Raw genomic sequence first — 19003 nt, 5'->3', positions numbered from 1 at the left:
TCTATCTATCTATCTATCTATCTATCTATCTATCTATCTATCTATCTCTATATATACATACATATAATTTTTTCCCTCCAACTACCCTAATACTGACAGAGGTCTCATGAGTTACAAATATCATCTTTCCATGCAGGAATGTAAACAGTTCAACCTTAATAAGTCTCTTATGATTTTCTCTTTCCTGTTTACCTCTTCATGTTCCACTCGAGTCTTCTATTTGAAAATCAAAATTTTTATTCAACTCTGGTCTTTTCATCAAGAATGCTTGAAAGTCCTCTATTTCATTGAATGACCATTTTTTCCCCCTGCAGGATTATACTCAGTTTTGCTGGGTAGGTGATTCTTGGTTGTAATCCTATCTCCTTTGCTCTCCGGAATATTATATTCCATGCCTGCAGTCCCTTAATGTAGAAGTAGCTAAATCTTGTGTTATCCTGATTGTGTTTCCACAATACTTGAATTGTTTCTTTCTGGCTGCTTGTAATATTTTCTCCTTGACCTGGGAACTCTGGAATTTGGCTACAATATCCCTAGGAGTTTTCCTTTGGGGATCTCTTTCAGGAGGTGATTGGTGGATTCTTTCAATTTCTCTTTTGCCCTCTGATTCTAAGATATCAGGACAGTTTTCCTGGATAATTTCTTGAAAGATGATGTCTAGGCTCTTTTTTTGATCATGGCTTTCAGATAGTCCAATAATTTTTAAATTCTCTCTCCTGGATCTATTTTCCAGGTCAGTTGTTTTTCCAGTGAGATATTTCACATTGTTTTCTAATTTTTCATTCTTTTGGATTTGTTTTACAGTGTCTTGATTTCTCATAAAGTCACTAGCTTCCAATTGCTCTATTCTAATTTTTAAGGAAGTATTTTCTTCAGTAATCTTTTGGACTTCCTTTTCCATTTGGCCCATTTTGCTTTTTAGGGCATTCCTCTCCTCATTGGCTTTTTGGACCTCTTTTCCCATTTGGGTTAGGCTATTTTTTAAGGTGTTATTTTCTTCAGTATTTTTTTGGGTCTCCTTTAGGAAGCTGTTGACTTGTTTTTCATGATTTTCTTGCATCATTCTCAGTTTTTCCTCTAGTTCTCTTAATTGCTTCTCAGAATCCCTTTTGAGCTCTTCCAAGGCCTGGGACTGATTCAATAATTTTCTTGGAGGTTTTGGATGTAAGAGCTTTGGCTTTGTTACCTTCTTCTGGTTGTATGTTTTGATCTTCTTTGTCACCAAAGTAAGATAATATAGTCTGACTCTTTTTGTGCTGCTTACTCATGATCCCGGCCAATTACTTGAGTTTTAAACTCTTTGTTAAGGTAAAAGTCTGCTTCCAATGTGAAAAGTGCACTGTCCCAAGCTTCGGGGGTTTGTACAGCTGTTTTCAGAGGTACTTCTAGGGACCTGTAAATTTTTCAGTTCTTCCAAGGTGGTGTGATAAGGGGCAAGGTGTTTCCTCTCCACCAACACAACAAACTCCACCACACCAGCGCTCCTCCTCACCCCAGGACCACCCCTCAGAACTGTGACCCAGATCTAAACACTGGTAAAGCAAGAGATTCCTGCCTCAGCACTGGCAAAGAGATCCTTGCAATCCCCCTCTGATCAGCCACTCGATTTCCCCTCAGTCTGTGGGCCAGAAGCTCAGGAAACAGTCGCTGCCCCAGGCCGCGCTCCAGACTTGCGGCTGAGACCTAGCTCCTCTCTCACCAGAGTCACAGACTTTTCCCACTGACCTTCCACGTTGTCTTTGGCGTTTGTGGGTTGAGAAGTCTGGAAACCGGCACAGCTGCCCACGATTCAGTCGTCTGAGGCCTGCTCCAGGGTCGCTGCGGCCTGCACTCCCATGCCAAACCGCGCTCCTCTCCCCGCCCTGTGTGATATACCTTTCCGATCAACTATCCAGGTTATCTTGGGCTGGAAATTTGTTTCACTCTGTCTTTTTGTGGGTTCTGCTCCTTTAGAATTTGTTTAGAGCCATTTTTTGAGGTATTTGGAGGACTTTGGGAGACAGCTTAAGACAGTCACTGCTTTCCCTCCGCCATCTTGACTCCGCTCCCTTCAAGCTGTACTTTTGAGTCTTTAGTTGTAAATGTTTTGGGGTCATTCTCTTCTTTTGGGTTTGTGTTTTGAGCATCCCTGTCAGCGTAATAACTATTTTTGGTGAAATTCTTCATTTGTTCACTCATTTAGGCTCTGTATGCTTCTGGAACAAATGACTGGGGAAGTTTTGGTTCTGTTGCTGCTTTCTCAGGGTATAAATGGTTTTATTCTTCAAAGACCTCAGGGACAGCTCAGACTGGATACCTGTAGTCCTTCAGTGTCCTTGTTGCCCTCTGATTTAGAGTGAAGTGTGAGTGCTACCTTCCAGTTCAGAGCTCTGCAAATTTCCAACCTGAGTTTGGGTCTGTACAGTACAACTGTGGACTTGGCTCTGGTTAGACTTCTGCAGACTGCTGCTGGACTCAGCCACTGTCAGCTAGCTAGAATGCTGCAGAATCAGAGTGACAGAACTGCAGCCTTCCCTTTGATCTGTACTTCTTGTCCTGATAATTCTGATGCAGGCTTCAGACTGGCCTTGGGAGCGGGTCTGAGACTTTGCTCTGCTCCTGTGGTCAGAGGCACACAGTTGCAGCTTAATTTTTTATGTGCTTTTTGTTCAGTATACTGCCTAGGGCTTCCTATCTGGACCAACATGCCTAGGCAGAGATCCCTTCCTCAGTCCATGCTGGATCTATCACCCTTTGCTGGGCTGTGAGCAACAAAGCTGCCAATTGACGTTTGTTCCCGTTCTTAGTAAAACATCAGGCCCCCTCATTACTGGATCTGGGCCCACTTCTTGCTTGGTGCCCAGCAAAGGGCAAGCCCTTATTCAGTTTAACCCTGCGTTGGAATGCGTTGGAATACTTCATGTAGTTTGGCCATCCCCAGTATCTGCAGACTTTCTGTCTCTTTATGTTGACTTGGGCTGGGAAATGACTCATTGTGATTTTTTTTTTTTTCTTCTGATTTCCCCATCAGGACTCATTCCAGTGTGGAATCTAGTTCCATAAGGGAGAACTGGGTTGTACTGTTTTTTCCTTCTTCATCGTCTTGATTGATCTTCCTGTCCTGAAGTGTTGCTGTCCCTTACAGTGTTGTAGTCAAGATGAACTATGTGCATCTACTTTCTCTCCTTTTACTTTCTTTTTAAACCCCTTACAGTCTTGCTTCTGGTCTCATGATTCCACTGAAGCTTTTCTCTCCAGTTGCTAATGATCTCTTAAAAAAGACCAAATCCAATAGCCTTGTCTTAATCTTCATTCTCCCTGACTTCTGTGCATCCTTTAATACTGCTGAAGACCCTGTCTTCCTTTATACTTTATCCTCTCTAGGTTTCTGGGACACCAGTCTCTCCTGGTTTTCGTTCTACCTATCTGACTACTCCTTTTCTGTCTCCTTTGCTTCTTCTAGATTACACTTTCTAACCATAAGTATCCCTAAGTGTTCTATCTTGAGCTTTTTTTCTCTTCTCCCGCTATATTGTGTAGCTTGGTGACCTCTTCAGCTCCCATTGATTTAATTACTATCTCCATGCTGATGATTCTCAAATCTACCTGTCCTGCCCCAGATTCTCTGCTGATCTCCTGTCTTGTATCTCCAACTGCCTTTCAGGCATCTCAAACTGGATGTCCAGAGCTGTTTTGTATTTCTGTTATTATTTTTTGAAAATCTAATTTTACTGCAGTCTTTTGTTTTTAATGTCACTTACCTTTCCCACTATGTTTCTCCCAACATCCTTGCCTAGAGAGCCTTTCTTTATAATAAAAAAGAAAATTTCAAAAAACTAACCAACATATCAAGAAAGTACGACATTTTCTGTAGTCTTCCACACTCAGATTCTCCACTTTTGTAAAGGAATAGCTGGAGGTGACTTTTCGTATTTCTTCTTTGAGGCCTTACCTGGTCATTTTATTTTCACATCGTTATTTTATTGTTTTTCTTTCCATTTATGTTGTTGTATTCATTATGTATATTTTTTTTCCTCGTTCTCTTTGCTTCGCTTTATGTCAGTTGATAGGTTTTCTGTATTCATCATTTTTTACAGCACAGTAATATTCCATTACATTCATATACCACAATTTGTGTAGTCATTACTTAATTGATAGGTACCTAATTTATTTCCAATTTTTTGATACTACAAATAGTACTATTATAAATATTTGCTATATAAGGGACCTTTCTTTCCTTCATTGACTTCCTTGGGGTATGTTCCTAGCAGTGGAATCTTTGGATCAAAGAATAGAGACATTTTATTTGTCAGTTGCCCAGTGACTTTTCAGAATGTATGGACCAATTCAGAACTCTACCAATAATACCTTTACAAATGTATTATTTCATTTTATCCCCCCAAAAATCCTGGGAGGTAGGTGCTATTATTAACCCCATTTTACAGATGAGGAAACTGAGACAGACAAGTTTAGTATCTTAGAGTCAAATGGTTTGTAAGTATATAGAGCCACATTTGAACTCAGGACTTCTTCACTCAAAGTCTAGCACTTTATCACCTCGCTGCCTAGTAGTATACTTAGAGGAACAAGAAATCCTGAATGTTGAGGGAAATTTTGGTGAAGCTATGAATTGGTCCACCCCTTCTGGAAAACAATTACATACTATGCCCAGAAAGTTAACAAACTATGCATTCTCTTTAACTCAGTTATATTACTCCTAGCCTGTATGCCCCTACCCCTAAAAAAAAAAAAAAAAAACCTGAATAGGAGCCATGTATACAAACATTTATAGAAGTTCTTTTTGTGGGAGGCCAAAATTGGGAAATAAAGAGGCATCATCCTCTTGGGGAATGGCTGAAAATTGTGGGATATGAATATAATGGAATAATATTAAGATATAAGAAATAATGTTCAAATCCAGCCTCAGACACATGACACTTACTAGCTGTGTGGCCCTGGGCAAGTCACTTAACCCCATTGCCTAGCTCTACCCTCCCCCCAAAAAAGACATAAGAAATAATGAAATGGATAATTTCAGAGGAAATTTGAAACACCCTTAAAAACTAAAAATTGAAATGAGCAGAACAAGAACAGTTTATATAATGATAACATTATAAAAAGAAAACAAACTTTGAAAGACTTTAGAACTTTAATCAGTGCAATGATAAAACATAAGGTGAAACATCCCACTTGCCTCTTGAAGAATGGTGATGTGGTTAAGATGCAGAGATGTGTTTTTGGACAGTTTATAATGTGATAGTTTTTTTTTTTTTTTTCTCTGGACCATGTAGGTATGTATTGAGGGATTTATTTGTTTTTCAGGTTTTTTAAAAAGATTGTTTGAGAAATGTATGGAGCAAATTAATTTTAAAAAATATGTTAACTTGAAAAATAAACTTTAAAAGTAAAAAAAAAAATCAAGAGAAATCATTAAAAACATGTAGAATCAAAGAGGGAGTACCTTTTGAGAAAAAGGAATACCTTCAGCCAATTCCTCTGCATGGCATGTATTCCAGTTAAGTCAGTAACAAAATAAAGACTTGCATATATACCAAAATAATTTTTTTTCATATCCCTTGATCACTTATCTATTTGGGAATTGCTTTTGGTCAATATATTTCTGTTAGCTGTCTATACATCTTGTATATCAGACAAATATCTGATCAGAGATATTTGATATAAAGATTTGTTTTTCAGTTGACAGCTTCACTTTTTATCCTTATAATAGTTTTGATTGTGCTAACATTTTTCATTTTATCAAAATTATCCATTATCTTTTTTGTAATTACCTCTATCCTTTGTTTGGTTAAGAATTTCTTATCCATAGTTGTAAAAGTCATATGATCAGCTTCTATTGTAATTTTAAAATTATCTCATATTTAATAATCAAGTCATGTGTCTATTTTGAATTGTTACATGGTGTAACATGTTGGTTCCACCTCAGCTTTTGCCAGACTGCTTTCCATTGTTTCTAATACTGTTACAAATACTTGTTTTAGGCTAAATTCACTAAATTACTAGGTATAAAGGTACAATTTGCAAGTAATTGGCAGGATTATTTTATAATTAACAATCTAAATTTATTTATAGCTGTTTTGCTTCCAAAAGGCAGCAAGGGGAAATTTATATAAATTAAAATTTTAAGTAGAAGTACAATGTTTGGAATTATAAATATTGAAGATTATAATTTGTAAATGAGTTTAATCTAAATATTGTGGAATAAGTATTTCTTAAAATGGGAATTAAATATTTTCTGTCCCTTATATTATTAGAAAAGCAACTAAATGACAGCACCTTTATCATTGTGATATAATACTTTGTTTTGAATCAAGAGTTCCATGAATAGCAGGTTCTAATTAAGGCAGAGTACTTGAAGTATTTTATCAGGTTGTGTCACTTTAGAAGAATGTTTGTTACTATTGCAGGATGGTAAAGTAGCAATCATAAAAGTTGTGATTCTGTTTCGTTTGCTGAAAGATTTTTATGTTAATTTAGAGCTGTGTGTACAGGTATGTTATCTCCTTTTAGGATAAAGTTACCAATTTAACCATTTATTCTCTAACTTTTGAGGAATATCTTTTCCACTAAGATAATATTTTTAAATGTTCTATTCTGTAATGGTTACTTCATTCCTACAAAGATATATATTAGTATGACTTGAAAAAAAACACATTTCTAATTGATATCCATTGTGTGTTCGAAGTCATTGTAGAGTCTGTAGATTGAATGGATGTGACAAATGAGCAACATTTTCATTTATAGACCAGTCAGGTAGTTCCATGGCACTTAAATTCATCATTTTTGAATAGAATGTTCCCATTTCTCCATATGTTGTTGCTTTTCATCATTGATGAAGTAGCAGAGAAAATGTGGGTACCAGAACTTAATTTGTGGGGCAGATTGAAGATGGCAGAGTGAAAGCAGTGACTTACTTGAACTTTCCCCCAAACCCCTCCATATCTTAACTTCTTCTTATTTGAGCTTATTAAGTTCAACTGAAGGAAATAATTTGTTCTTTTTAGTTAATCATATGTACATATGCACATTTTTTCAAATTTTAAGCCTTTTAAAAAACAATTTGTGTATATTGTGATTTGGATATGTAGTTTTAAAGAATTAACTAATTTCATTGATGTGTATAAGAATGTGTCCAACAGTTTTGCCTATTAAGAATAGGATAAAATTTTAATACACATTTTTCCAAATGTAAGAATTAGTAATATTCTTATGTATTTTCAAGTCCTTGACGTAACTTGATAACTTATTTGATGAAGCCTTGAGTATGATATTTATGTTAATACATGAAATCATGTATATTATGACTTTAATTATATAATTAATAGTATTTATAAGTTATTTTCTTGTAAATTATAATGAGACACTACCAGTAACTATGCCAGTAAAATTAAAATTAGGATTCAAATAAACATTAATTTTCTACTCAGTTATGGAAAATAATTGTTGACAGGGAAGACAACACATTGAAAAGAATTTAAGACTCCACCCATTTTATTCTCATCTCTTTAGGGTTATATTATTCTAGAAATATAATTATAAAATCTTAAAAATTTTTAAAATATTTTTATAATGCTCTAATTTTCTAACATTCTGTCTTCAAAGTCAGTTGCTTTGATTCATATAGACTTTATAGTTTTTTTCAAAGTTGTTTGTATTTTTCTACTAATTTTCTTAGACTCATGTATTTTTGAATTCCAGATTTATCATTTTCTTTTTTAGAGGCTCTATTCCTTTTTTTAAATTAAATTTTATATTTTTTAATTAACATAAACTTTTTTTTTCTGCCAGACTTCCTGCCATGGTGGAGTAAATCCCAAACCCTTGAAACAAATATGCATTGTAATGCAAGTCAAATTCCCATATTCATTGTGTCTGAAAATACATGTCTTATTCTACACCTTTAGTGTGCTATCACTGTTCTTTAATGAGTGGGGGTAGCATGCTTTGTCACTGGTCTTTTTAAATTGTGGTTTACCATTGCATTGATTACAGTTCTTAAGTCTTTCAAAGTTGATTTTCTGTTTTCTTATTGTATAAATTATTCTCCTGGTTTTGCTCACTTCTTTCTGCATCAGTTTATGTAAGTCTTCCCAGGTTTCTCTGAAATCACCCCTTTCACAATTTCTTACAGCAAATCTGTTAAGAGAGATTATCCTTCATGGATTTTAAGTTGTCTGTAATTTGTCTTATTTATTTATTCTTTAATAGCTTAGATTTCTGATTTCCTGGTGTCCACTCTACTATTTTCATTTAGAAATTTTATTTGTCTTTTGAACCATTGTGAATTTTTTTACTTTTGTTCTTTGATCTCTGGGAAATCACAGAATTTTTTTTTCTTGCCCTCTTTTTTATTGAGTTTTTATTTCTATCATTTATAACATTTATTCATTATGCTCTGGGCATTTAAAAAATTCTTACCCATTTTTCTTTCTGTCTTTGAGTTGCATGACTGGTTTATCTGCTTAGAAGCTAAATTATTATACCCAGATTTTTTCCCCACTACTTTATCTTTAAGGGCCCTCCTTTACCATCCCCCCCCCCCTTTTTTTCTTTTCAGCAAAGGGCTCTGAAGCAAAGCCCCTTTAATGTATTCCAGTTGGGGGTTGTGGGAGTTTCTCTGACCTCTCTCTAAATCTCTGGGAGAACATTGACCTTCTTAGCTTTCTAGGCTGTTTTCCCCTGGATATGAAAGTATCTTCACTTCTAGCTGGCTCTGCACCAATGCATTTCCCTCCAACCCCCTTTTTTTGTCTCCTGGTTGGAAGATCAGTGCCTTCTACCTGGTGTGTGTGGGGTTCAGACCGGGTTATTGCCTTGAGGGGATTGGGTTGAGTCAGAATAGCTTGAAATACAATCCTTCTAAGTTGCTTATGCTAGGAGGGAAAAGAATAGAGTGTTCAGTGGTCTGGGTCTGACTTAGGTCATTTGCTTGATAGGTCAGATGTTGGAGTGAAATGAGACTACTCTTCTAAGTCTACAGTTAACAGAAGGATGGGTTCCTAGCTATTACTGTGGAGGGCATCCAACAAGGATATTAAGTGAGGACACTGTTGATTAAGCTAAACACAGCTTCCTATTTGGTCCATGCTCAGAAGCTTCAGAAACTGATCTTGAGCCTCTTTCCCCTAAGCCAAGCAAATTTTAAGGAGAGTTTCTGTACTTTTTAAGAAAGGAATCTAGCTTAGCCTAGGACCTTGGGGAAAAGCTAACCAAACCTACGTGGCAAAATCTTAGGAATTAGAGTGAGTGGAAGGTTTAGGTAGTTTGGTACTTTACTGTTATTTCAGAACACTTTACCTTGTATGCAAATGTTTCATCATCTTCCCTTGTGGATGTTGATATGCATTTGGTACATACTTCTTGTTTTGAGATTGTTGGGATAGATGGGGAGTAGCTCACATAGTGCATCTTGCTGATTTTTTGTGTTATTTGTATTAAGTCCAATAAACTGATTATACATGTGTCTGAATGTTATGTGTACATAAAAGAATACTATGAAAGCTTCTTCCCAGGAGGGTCTGAGTATTTTTAAAGTCTCCCTTCTAAGACATAAATAAAGTCCTTTTACAGTGCTATCTTTTTAAAGTTTTATAAGGAATTAAGTGTTTCACATTTTCATGTTTAGTACCAGTTTATTTTTATCAATAAATTTATTTTATTTTTAGTTTTCAGCATTCACTTCCGTAAGATTTAGAGTTCCAAATTTTCTCCCAGTCTTCCCCCTCCCCCACCCCATGATGGTGTGTAAATTGATATAAGCTCAACATACACATTCATATTAAACCTATTTTCACATTAGTCATGTTGTAAAGAAGAATTAGAACCAATGGGAGAAACTACAAGAAAGAAGAAAAAAAAAAGAGAAAGCAAACAGTATGCTTTGATCTGCATTGAGACTCCATCGTTCTTTTTCTGGATGTGGATAGCATTTTCCATCATGAGTCATTTTAAAAAGCATTTTAACAAGACAATCATTTTGCCCAATGAAACACGTAACCTTAGAATTCACATATTGCATTCTTTAATGTCAAAATGTCAGTATAACTGTCAGTTGTTTTCATTATTTTGTGAACCTTTTCCTGAATAAAAGTTTTACTTTAAAAAACTTATCCCCCACTTCCATACCATTGCTTCAGTTTTTGAAGCAGTGACCTTATCAGTACCTAAATATAAGTATTTGGGTTTTACTTTCCTACCTCTTTTTCTTACAGAGAGATTTTCCAGAAATTTATAGGTATAATATAACCTTTTTTTCTAGATTCTCCAGAAACTGATATTGCTATGGAGATAGTGACACCAGAGCAGCAAGTTTCTGAAGCAGTGTATGACTGTGTCATCTGTGGACAGAGTGGCCCATCCTCTGAAGAGCGACCCACAGGGCTGGTTGTGCTTTTGCAAGCCTCTTCAGGTATGTTTCTTGTTAAGCTACTTCTCAGAATCAAAATAGATACTAACTTTTTATTATTGTGGCAGAGCACCAGACATGGAGTTAAGAGTCTTAGGCTTGAATCCTGCCATTTAAATTTTAAATACTTACATGTACATGGGTAAGTTACATAATCTCTCAGTCTTAGTTTCTTCATCTGTAAAATGGGGGCAATAATACATGTATTACCTATCTTTGTGTTGTAATGAAGGAAGTACTTTGTAAACCTCATAGTATTTAAATTATTAATAATTATGTTATACACATACACACATCCACACATATATATGAGTTTTAATTTTTATTGTGTAAGCCATTGCTGTATGTCAGTATACTATAAATATGGATACCAAAGCAATGGCTTGTTTTTATCCTTAATCACTCCATCCTTTAATACTTTCTTAAACCATGACCTCTGCTCTGACTGTACTTTCTTCCTTTTCCATCTTGGGCCGAATATTTAGTCATTTCAACTCTACACTGTCCTCTCCTCTTAAATCCCTTGCTCCTTTATCCTGTTGCTGCTCTTCTCTTGCCAAACGTCAGGTCTAAAGTATTTCACTGTCTGCCTTCTCTGATTCTGTGCATGAGCCACTCAATGCAACTGGAAGAAGTCTCACACCTGTGCCAACTGGATTCATTATGAATTCATGTATCCAGCTTCAACTAGGCCCTTTCTACAACAGAGCAGTGTTTTTACTCCTTCCTAATTGATTCTTTGTTTCATTCCCTGCAGAAGCTAAGTAATGCAGTGGAGAGAGCACTGGGCCTTGAGTCAGGAAGACGTGAGTTCAAATGTGGCCCCAGACACTTATCAGCTGTGGGACCTGGACAAGTGCCTTAACCTCTGTCTTCCTTAGTTTCCTCAACTGTAAAATGGGAATAATAATAGCACTGACCTCATAGATTGTTGTAAGGATCAAGTGAGACAGTATTTGTAAAAGCACTTTTCACAGTGCCTGGCACGCAGTAAGTGCTTAATAAATGCTTGTTCCTTTCCTCTTCCACCCTATACTTTTCCTCTCACTTCCTCAAGCCTTTATAGTCAGTCTTCCAATCTCATTAGTCAATTGAAACTTTTCAGAGTTAGCAGTGATCTCTTAATTGTCAGATCTGGTGGTCTTTTATCAGTCCTAATAGCTCCTAATTATTGTTTTGATTTCCTCTTCATTGGTGGTGAATTCACCTTCATTTTTGATGCTGGTAATTTGGTTTTTTTCTTTTTTCTTTTTTTAATCAAATTAACCAAAAGTTTATTGTTTTTTTTTCCCATAAAACCAACTCTTAGTTTTATTTAGTAGTTCAATAGTTTTCTTAATTTCAGTTTTATTAATCTCTCCTTTGGTATTCAGAATTTCTAATTTGGTTTTTAACTGGGGATTTTTAATCTGTTCTTTTTCTAGCTTTTTTAGTTGCATGCGTAATTTATTGATCTCTTCTTTCTCTATTTTATTCATGTGAGCATTTAGAGATATAAAACTTCCCCTAAGAACTGCTTTTGCTGCATCCCATAAGTTTTGGTGTGTTGTCTCATTATTATCTGAAAAAAGGCATTGTTTAAGGTTTTCTTTAAAACTCTAGGTCCAGTATCTCTTTCCAGAATGTTACATATTCCATTTTATCAAAGATAGGGTCATGTTGATATCATGTATAGGTGATGTCCTAATGTTCCTATTGTGAAACTTTGTCTAAGTAGAAGCTGTGCATGCTGTAGTGCTATTGGCAGTTTTGATTTCCCATATTTCTAAAGCTGTAGTTCTTTGAAAAAGCTGGAAGCATTTCTCAGCATTCTTCCCCAATAACTACTCTTCTTTGCCCTGCTCCCTCTCCCCAAATATGTTTGGAGATAATGATATCTTTCCCCTAGTCATAAGAAAATCTGTTCAGAGTAATACTTAATTACTTCTAGGAAGGATCATTTGCTTAAGTTGTAATGCTTAAAGATAAACAGTTAGATATTCCACCTGAACATCTCTTGAGTTGGTTGATATGGAGTGAGAGTCCAAAGCCTGTAAAGTCTCTTGGTACAGGATTTTCCCATTCTGAGATTACTTCCTTTTTTCTCCACCCTTTGATGATTGATTCATTTGGATCACTGCTTTGGCTGTCCTCTTCTATACCTCCTACAGATAGAAAGAAAAAAAAATGATAAGAAGTCAGGTTTAATTATTATAAAAATTGCCCATTTAGCAACTCTTGACAGGAAGAATTTCACAGCTCTCATTGCTTCTTCCCCTTTAGGACTCCTGTTCCTTTTTTTCTCCTATCTCTCACCCCCCTTTTTGGTGACTTCCTCCTCAGAAAACTTAGAGCAGAAGACCTTTCTTCCAGGTTTGCTTACCTGATCCTCATCCATTCTAGCGTACTTTAACCTTTCAATGCCTTGTTACATGCTTTTCTGATCATGTAGTTATCTTTTCCTGTTCTCAGTGAACCTGTGATTTTAATAGTGTAGATAGGGTATTCCTCATGTGTAAACTCCCTTTAACAATGTGCATTCATAACTCTATTGCAATTAATAATATTGCTTGGGTTAGGACACATGTAGCAGTGTTGGCTTCTCATAGATTCTACTAGTTGACACTATTCAGTGAACTTCTAATGGCAGCAGACTCTCCTTCTACTTGGGAAGAAAAGTATATGTTTCTAATACTCTTATTAAGAGTCTTTGCATAAATCCTCAGAGAACATAGAAAACCAAATAATTCTTGGTGGTGAAGACTAAAGATGATGGCCAGGAGTGGGAGTTAGACTTGGAGTCAAGAAGAGATGTTCAAATTCTGCCTCTAAGGCTTCCTCCTTGATATTCTCCCTTCTCCATGCAGATCTTGGGTGACTCAGTCCAAGAAAGTTGAAGTAAAGAGGAAGTAAACATTTTGTAAAGATATTTCTTTTTCAGATGCTTTACAGAATAAGTAAAATAAACTCTTAAATACGAATTTACTAAATCATTTCATTTTACTAATGTACTGGTTCGTGATTAAGAATCCCCCAAAAGATTCCTTTTATAGCTCCTTATACATCTAGCTATAGCTGTGTACATTTGTAGATATTTCTTGATAATAAAAACATGTTGATTTAACACTTTAAGGTTTACAAATTGCTTTCCTCAAAACAAACCCATAAGATGAGTAGTGAAGGTATTATCATCCCTAGTTTGCAGATTAAGAATTTCTTGGTTAAATGATGTGTTTAGAGTCAAGCTACCATTACAAGTCTTGAACTCAGGTCTTTGTGGTTCTAAGACTGACAGTATCTTCAACATCATGTTGACTCTTATTATTGACCTTACTATCCCTGTTTCTTTAGGGATTCAATCAAAGAAAAGAGAAGCCTATCCAAAGCTTTAGCTCTAATCAAGTTTTACTGGCAGCGTATCTCCTGAATAAATAGAAATGTAACAGTTGAGAATTTCAGTCTTACTGTTAGTGAGCCTTGACTCCAAAGTTCATTTATTTGAATAGAAATACTGTACGATGTGGTATCTGCATAGTCTACTTTGAGATTTTCCAGTTCCAAAACAAATCCTTGTTTCATTAGGCTCAGAACCTTTGAGAGTGTAAGTATCAATCTGAGGAGTAGCTAAGTCAAGAATGTTATCACTCTAGAAAGGACAGAACAACTTTCATGCCTATAGGGAGAGATTTTTTTGGAGATTTTTTTCGAAGTCACAACTAGGAATGTGTGTGGGCTAGGGTTAAAGAACATTGTGTGGGACCTTCCCTTTCCTTTGGCTACTAACATCTGTATACATATGAGTTCTGGTTAAAATGAACCAACAGTGATCAATAGAGCAAATTATTGTTAGGAGGCAGTTTCACAGAAGTGCAAAAAAAAAAAAAATACTTGAGGAAGTCACCGGAGAAGGGGAAGAGATTTATTGTGTTCTGCCACATGCTGACAGTAATTGTGTTTAACATGCTGATGTTAATTGTCTTGGGGTTGCCAGCTGCTATCTGCCTTCACTTTGTTCTTATTGAAGCTGCTATAAATTCATCTGAAAGTACAGTGCCTCATGCTGAGGCCTGTATTTGCTATGTTTTGGGAGTGGCTGATAGTGGTTATAGAAAATACTCTATTGATACATGTTAACATATACTTGTATCCTCACTCTTTCTGAATACTTTGGCTCACAAATTATGTTATCAATTAAATTCTAATTTTAGCATTATTTACAAAAAGGAAAAGTAAATGATTTCTATTTTTGAAGTATTTTACTTACACTAACGTTCTAATGTGATGCTTCATGATGGCCTCAAAAGGCCTTGGAGACCCTCTGTTCTTAAAGGTTATACTTAGAGCGTATGGACTAAGGAATATATTCTGTGTCTGTTATGTGAGGACTATCTAGCTAAGTTTAGAGCAGTTGGAACTAGGCTAGTTGGAACTAGCCAACTAGGAAGTTGGCTTCAGGGTGATGTATTTTTCAGCTTCAGCAACTAATGAACCCTACATAAAGGGGCAGTGGAGGGATTATCAGTAATGACAAAATCACTCAGATCCTTGAAGGATTGAAGGTATATATAGTCCCTAGGTGTCATCTTAGAGATACCACTTTTTCATAATTTTTATTTTGGAAGCATTTCTAATCTGTATTTGGGGATGGGGCTGGGGTGGGAAATTGAGTGTATCATCTAAGTAATAACTTGTTTCCTTTAATAAATTTCGTCAGTTCTGTGATTTATTTCTGCCTACTTCCTATTTTTTTTTTTTTTTTTTTAGTCTTGGGGCAGTGCCGAAATAGCACAGAGCCAAAGAAACTGCCAACCACCGAAGAGGAGCAGATATACCCCTGGGATACATGTGCTGCAGTACATGATGTTAGGCTTTCCTTACTACAGCGTTTCTTTAAGGATGTAAGTACTCAATATGATTGAATTCTTGACTCTCAAGTTGGTGGATATTCCCCCCCAATCCCATTAACGTATGATTTTATGGTTCTTATTTGCAACCCAAAATGGCATGCTGATATGAAATCTAGAAGTTTTTTTTTTTAATGTAGACAGTATTATTATATTGTATGGAAATTTCTATTAAAATTGAAATTTCAGATATTAAAGTAATATAAAATTTTGACAAAAATAACCGTTCATATTTTTCACGGCAGTTAAAGGGGAAATGCCTTTTAGATATGTAGTTTGAGAAAAGGGAAATACTTTTTAGATATATAGTTTGAATAGTCTAAGAACTCTTTAATTCTTTTTAGTTTTTTTTTTAATAGATATGCAATAGAACTCCTTGCAGTGATATTTAATATGGGTTTGTATAGACTCTATAAAGTGTATGTCTGTGAATGTGCTCTATCTCTGTTGCCTTGTACATAGCAGATGTTTAGTAAATGCTTTTGTTTTTGTTGGCTAGGATGTGTGGCTTTCTTACTTGTCACAGCCTCTTACAGCATGGACAGTATCTTCTCTGTCCCTAAGCATGTCATGCTTATTCCCATCTTCAAGCCTTTTCTCATATTCTCTATCTGAATGTCTTTGCCCTCTTTCTTTCTTCCAAATACTACCCATTCTTAAGGTGTCCTACCTGACATACCACTTCCTTCACAAAAATCTGCCCAATTTCACCAATATCTATCATCTGTCTTTCTCTTTTCTGAACTCCTTTGGCACATAATGCCTGTGTCACTCACTTTGTCAGTTCATTTTTATCCTGCCTTGAATTGTTAATTGTTCCAATTATGTATGTTTTGACATTCCAACTAACATGTAAGATACTAGAGGACAGAGACTATGTCTTATATTTCTTTTATGCTTCCTTACAGAGCTATGCACATAGTGGATGCTTAATAAATATTTATTGAATGAATGAAGCCCAGAATGTCTTTAGCTTTGTGTAGCTCAGATACTTTTTAGTCAGATATGCGAAGAAGTGACTCGTTACTTAATCCTAAAATTATTATGTGAATTTGTTAAATCTTTTTTCCTTAAAGCTCAATTACATAAGTTTTTTTTTTCAGCAAAGACAAGGTTTAATAGAACATCAATTGGGGGTGGGTGAGATTTAAAGAATCTGCCGTATTGGCCAGACTCTTAAGGAATCTAAGCATTTGTATCGCTATTGCAAGCGGGCCGGATCTTAAGAGTCTGAGCCCCTTAAGGAGGCCAGATGGACCTTACATACAGAAAGACTGTGGGAAGGATCTAGGAGTGGCCAAGTAGTCTGAGGTGAACTCCAGGGACATGGACCACATGGCCAAGGGAGAATGGAGCCTAGACAAGATTAAGTGGCCCGGGGCCATAGGGAGGTAAGACAGTGGAGGGCTAGGCTAGGTTAAGGGTAACAGAGAATTGGGAGATTGGGCATAGGCCATAACGAAAGGCCAGTGGATAGAATTATAGCCTCAGATGAACCCCAGAGATTTGGCCATGTGGGAAAGTCCAGGGCTTTTCCTTTTGGAGTCCAGATCCCAAAGACATAGTCTTTTCCTTTTAGGGGTTCAGATCCCATCCCCATCATTCCTCCCTCAAACAAATAGGACCCAAATTCTTTTGGGGTAAGGAGCGAAGATCTTGGTTTCTGAAACTGCTTCCTGATGGCAAGGGGCATAGAGCTGTCCCTGCCTTGATGGGTCCCAAAGAGGAGGTTGAGTGGAACTGAACACAGGTTGTACCCTGGGGATGATGGGGGGACATTGACTAGTACCTGCTGTTTGCTACCAACTGTAGTCTGGAAGACACAAATCTGACAGAAAAGACTGCAGGGCCAATATGTAGGGAGAAGTAAAAGTGTAGGAGCCCCATTAAAATCATTCACATTTGACCTGCAGGATTATCTGATCTTGTTACTTTTTCAGAAGTTTAAGTAACACTTTTGCAGGTAGAGATTTGCCACCCCTGCGTTCAATAGTTACACAAATGAATTTGCCAAGAGACTAACTTTTACTTCAATTATCACTGAAATTTTCCTACCCAAACCAAACCAAAGATGTTTCTGACTTAATTTCAGTTGTTTGGGGATATTGAATGACAATACATTCAGGTCAAAACAGCAAGATCTCACACACTTGCATTGTGCTTATATCTGTTGCTATCTATTTGCTCTGGCTATAGAAATTTGCTATAAAAAATTTAGGGCCCAAATATTTCAGGATAAAACATCCGTAGCTCTGCTTGAATTCAGATAATTCAGTTTTCCAACCATATGGTATCAAATCCACCTCATAGCCAGACTCAGGAACAGCCAGGTGGGTAGCATTCCTTTTCAAAGGAATGTAATGGGGAAACTGAGTCAGGAGGATCCTTTTTAGACTGAAGCTAATATTATCCTCTCAGCTTTTCCCGATGCTGACTTCCCACCAGTATTACATTTTCTGAGTAGCTTGTGGCATTTCTGTCAGATGGTGGAGTATTGATCATTGATGAATTATTGTGATCCATCAGACAACTCAAAATAAAATCATTTACAGTCCATGAGCTTTTACCTCAAAAGGCAAGTTTCATTAATCACAGTTTAGGAAAAACTTTTCTTGGATTTCCATCTCAACTTTATATTTGTTCTGGTGTAAAAAGTCAATTGTCAGAAATTATTTCCTTATACTTGCAAATTCTCAGCAAACCATAACCCAAACAAGCTTTTTGGCAAGTTTACACATTAAAACAATAACCAACAATAGCCGAATTGTTTTAGCTGTAACCAAATTATAAAAAAATTGCTTGACATAACTGATACAAAAAGTTTACCAAATTGGAACTTGCAACAAACCTATTACCAATCAGGTGACTTCAGTTTTGTTAAATGCATTTCCAAATTACTTTAAACAGATAATCAACATCTCATCAGCAGTTAAAACTACAACGTTAAAAGAGTGAGCTTACCCCAAGTTCAGAGGCCAGCTTCTTTACCTTGACCCATCCCCCTTCTCTCTCTCTCCATGCTGCTGGGGATTGAGGTGGGGGTGAGAGGTTGTGTGGGGGCAGTGAGCATGGGCCCCACTGGCAGTGGCCGTGGGCCCTGGGGCAACCTGTGCCTGGAAGCATCACCCAGGTTCAGCACATCCTGCATGCATTTTTCATGTAAAAAATTATAACTATTTAGGAAGATCACATATTTTGTGAAGAAATAGGAGGTATTTCAGTTGGTACATTAGTTCAAGAATCATTGCTTACTGATTCTAACTGCTGTTGAATTAGAGCCTCCAATACAGTATTCAGTAGTAGGTTTTTAAAGATAATAAACAAAGTTGGCATTTTATTCTTATCTACTTTTATGAAATAATATTAGATCTGTTTTTAAAATGCAGTGCCAAAGAAAGCAGCTTATTCATTATATTATTTAATGTTAAACTTTTAAAAATGATCTTAACACCAAAATCTGCTGGTAGTTTGAAGCAGTTCTGAAATGTAAAAGGAAGACAAGCCAACCTCCTGTAGTTTTTCTGATTTGCAAACATTAGAAGGCTATTCACCTACTGTGCATATTTGATTTGTGCTGATGTATGTCTTTAAATCTGCCAAGAAAGTCCCTCTTTACTCAGCAGTATTTTTTCTCCTTTCTTCCTTCTTTCCTTCTTTCCTTCCTTCCTTCTTTCCTTCCTTCCTTCCTTCCTTCCTTCCTTCCTTCCTTCCTTCCTTC

The 19003-nt window shown here is 36.3% G+C and overlaps 1 protein-coding gene across 3 annotated transcripts in view; it reads left to right on the top strand.

Moving 5' to 3' along the window:
- UBR3 (ubiquitin protein ligase E3 component n-recognin 3) overlaps nucleotides 1–19003 on the top strand; it is a 309463-nt gene that overhangs the window by 196587 nt on the left and 93873 nt on the right. For all 3 annotated transcript variants that reach the window (XM_027865976.1, XM_027865977.1, XM_027865975.1), the window contains exons 25-26: nucleotides 10256–10405; nucleotides 15146–15279. In XM_027865976.1, the coding sequence (XP_027721777.1) occupies nucleotides 10256–10405; nucleotides 15146–15279 (284 nt within the window). The remainder of the gene's footprint in view (nucleotides 1–10255; nucleotides 10406–15145; nucleotides 15280–19003) is intronic.

This window comes from Vombatus ursinus, unplaced genomic scaffold, assembly GCF_900497805.2.
Source record: "Vombatus ursinus unplaced genomic scaffold, bare-nosed wombat genome assembly UNPS02014779.1, whole genome shotgun sequence".
Lineage (NCBI taxonomy): Eukaryota > Metazoa > Chordata > Mammalia > Diprotodontia > Vombatidae > Vombatus > Vombatus ursinus.
Note: the sequence above shows the minus strand (reverse complement) of the source record. Positions and strands in the feature narration are given on the sequence as shown.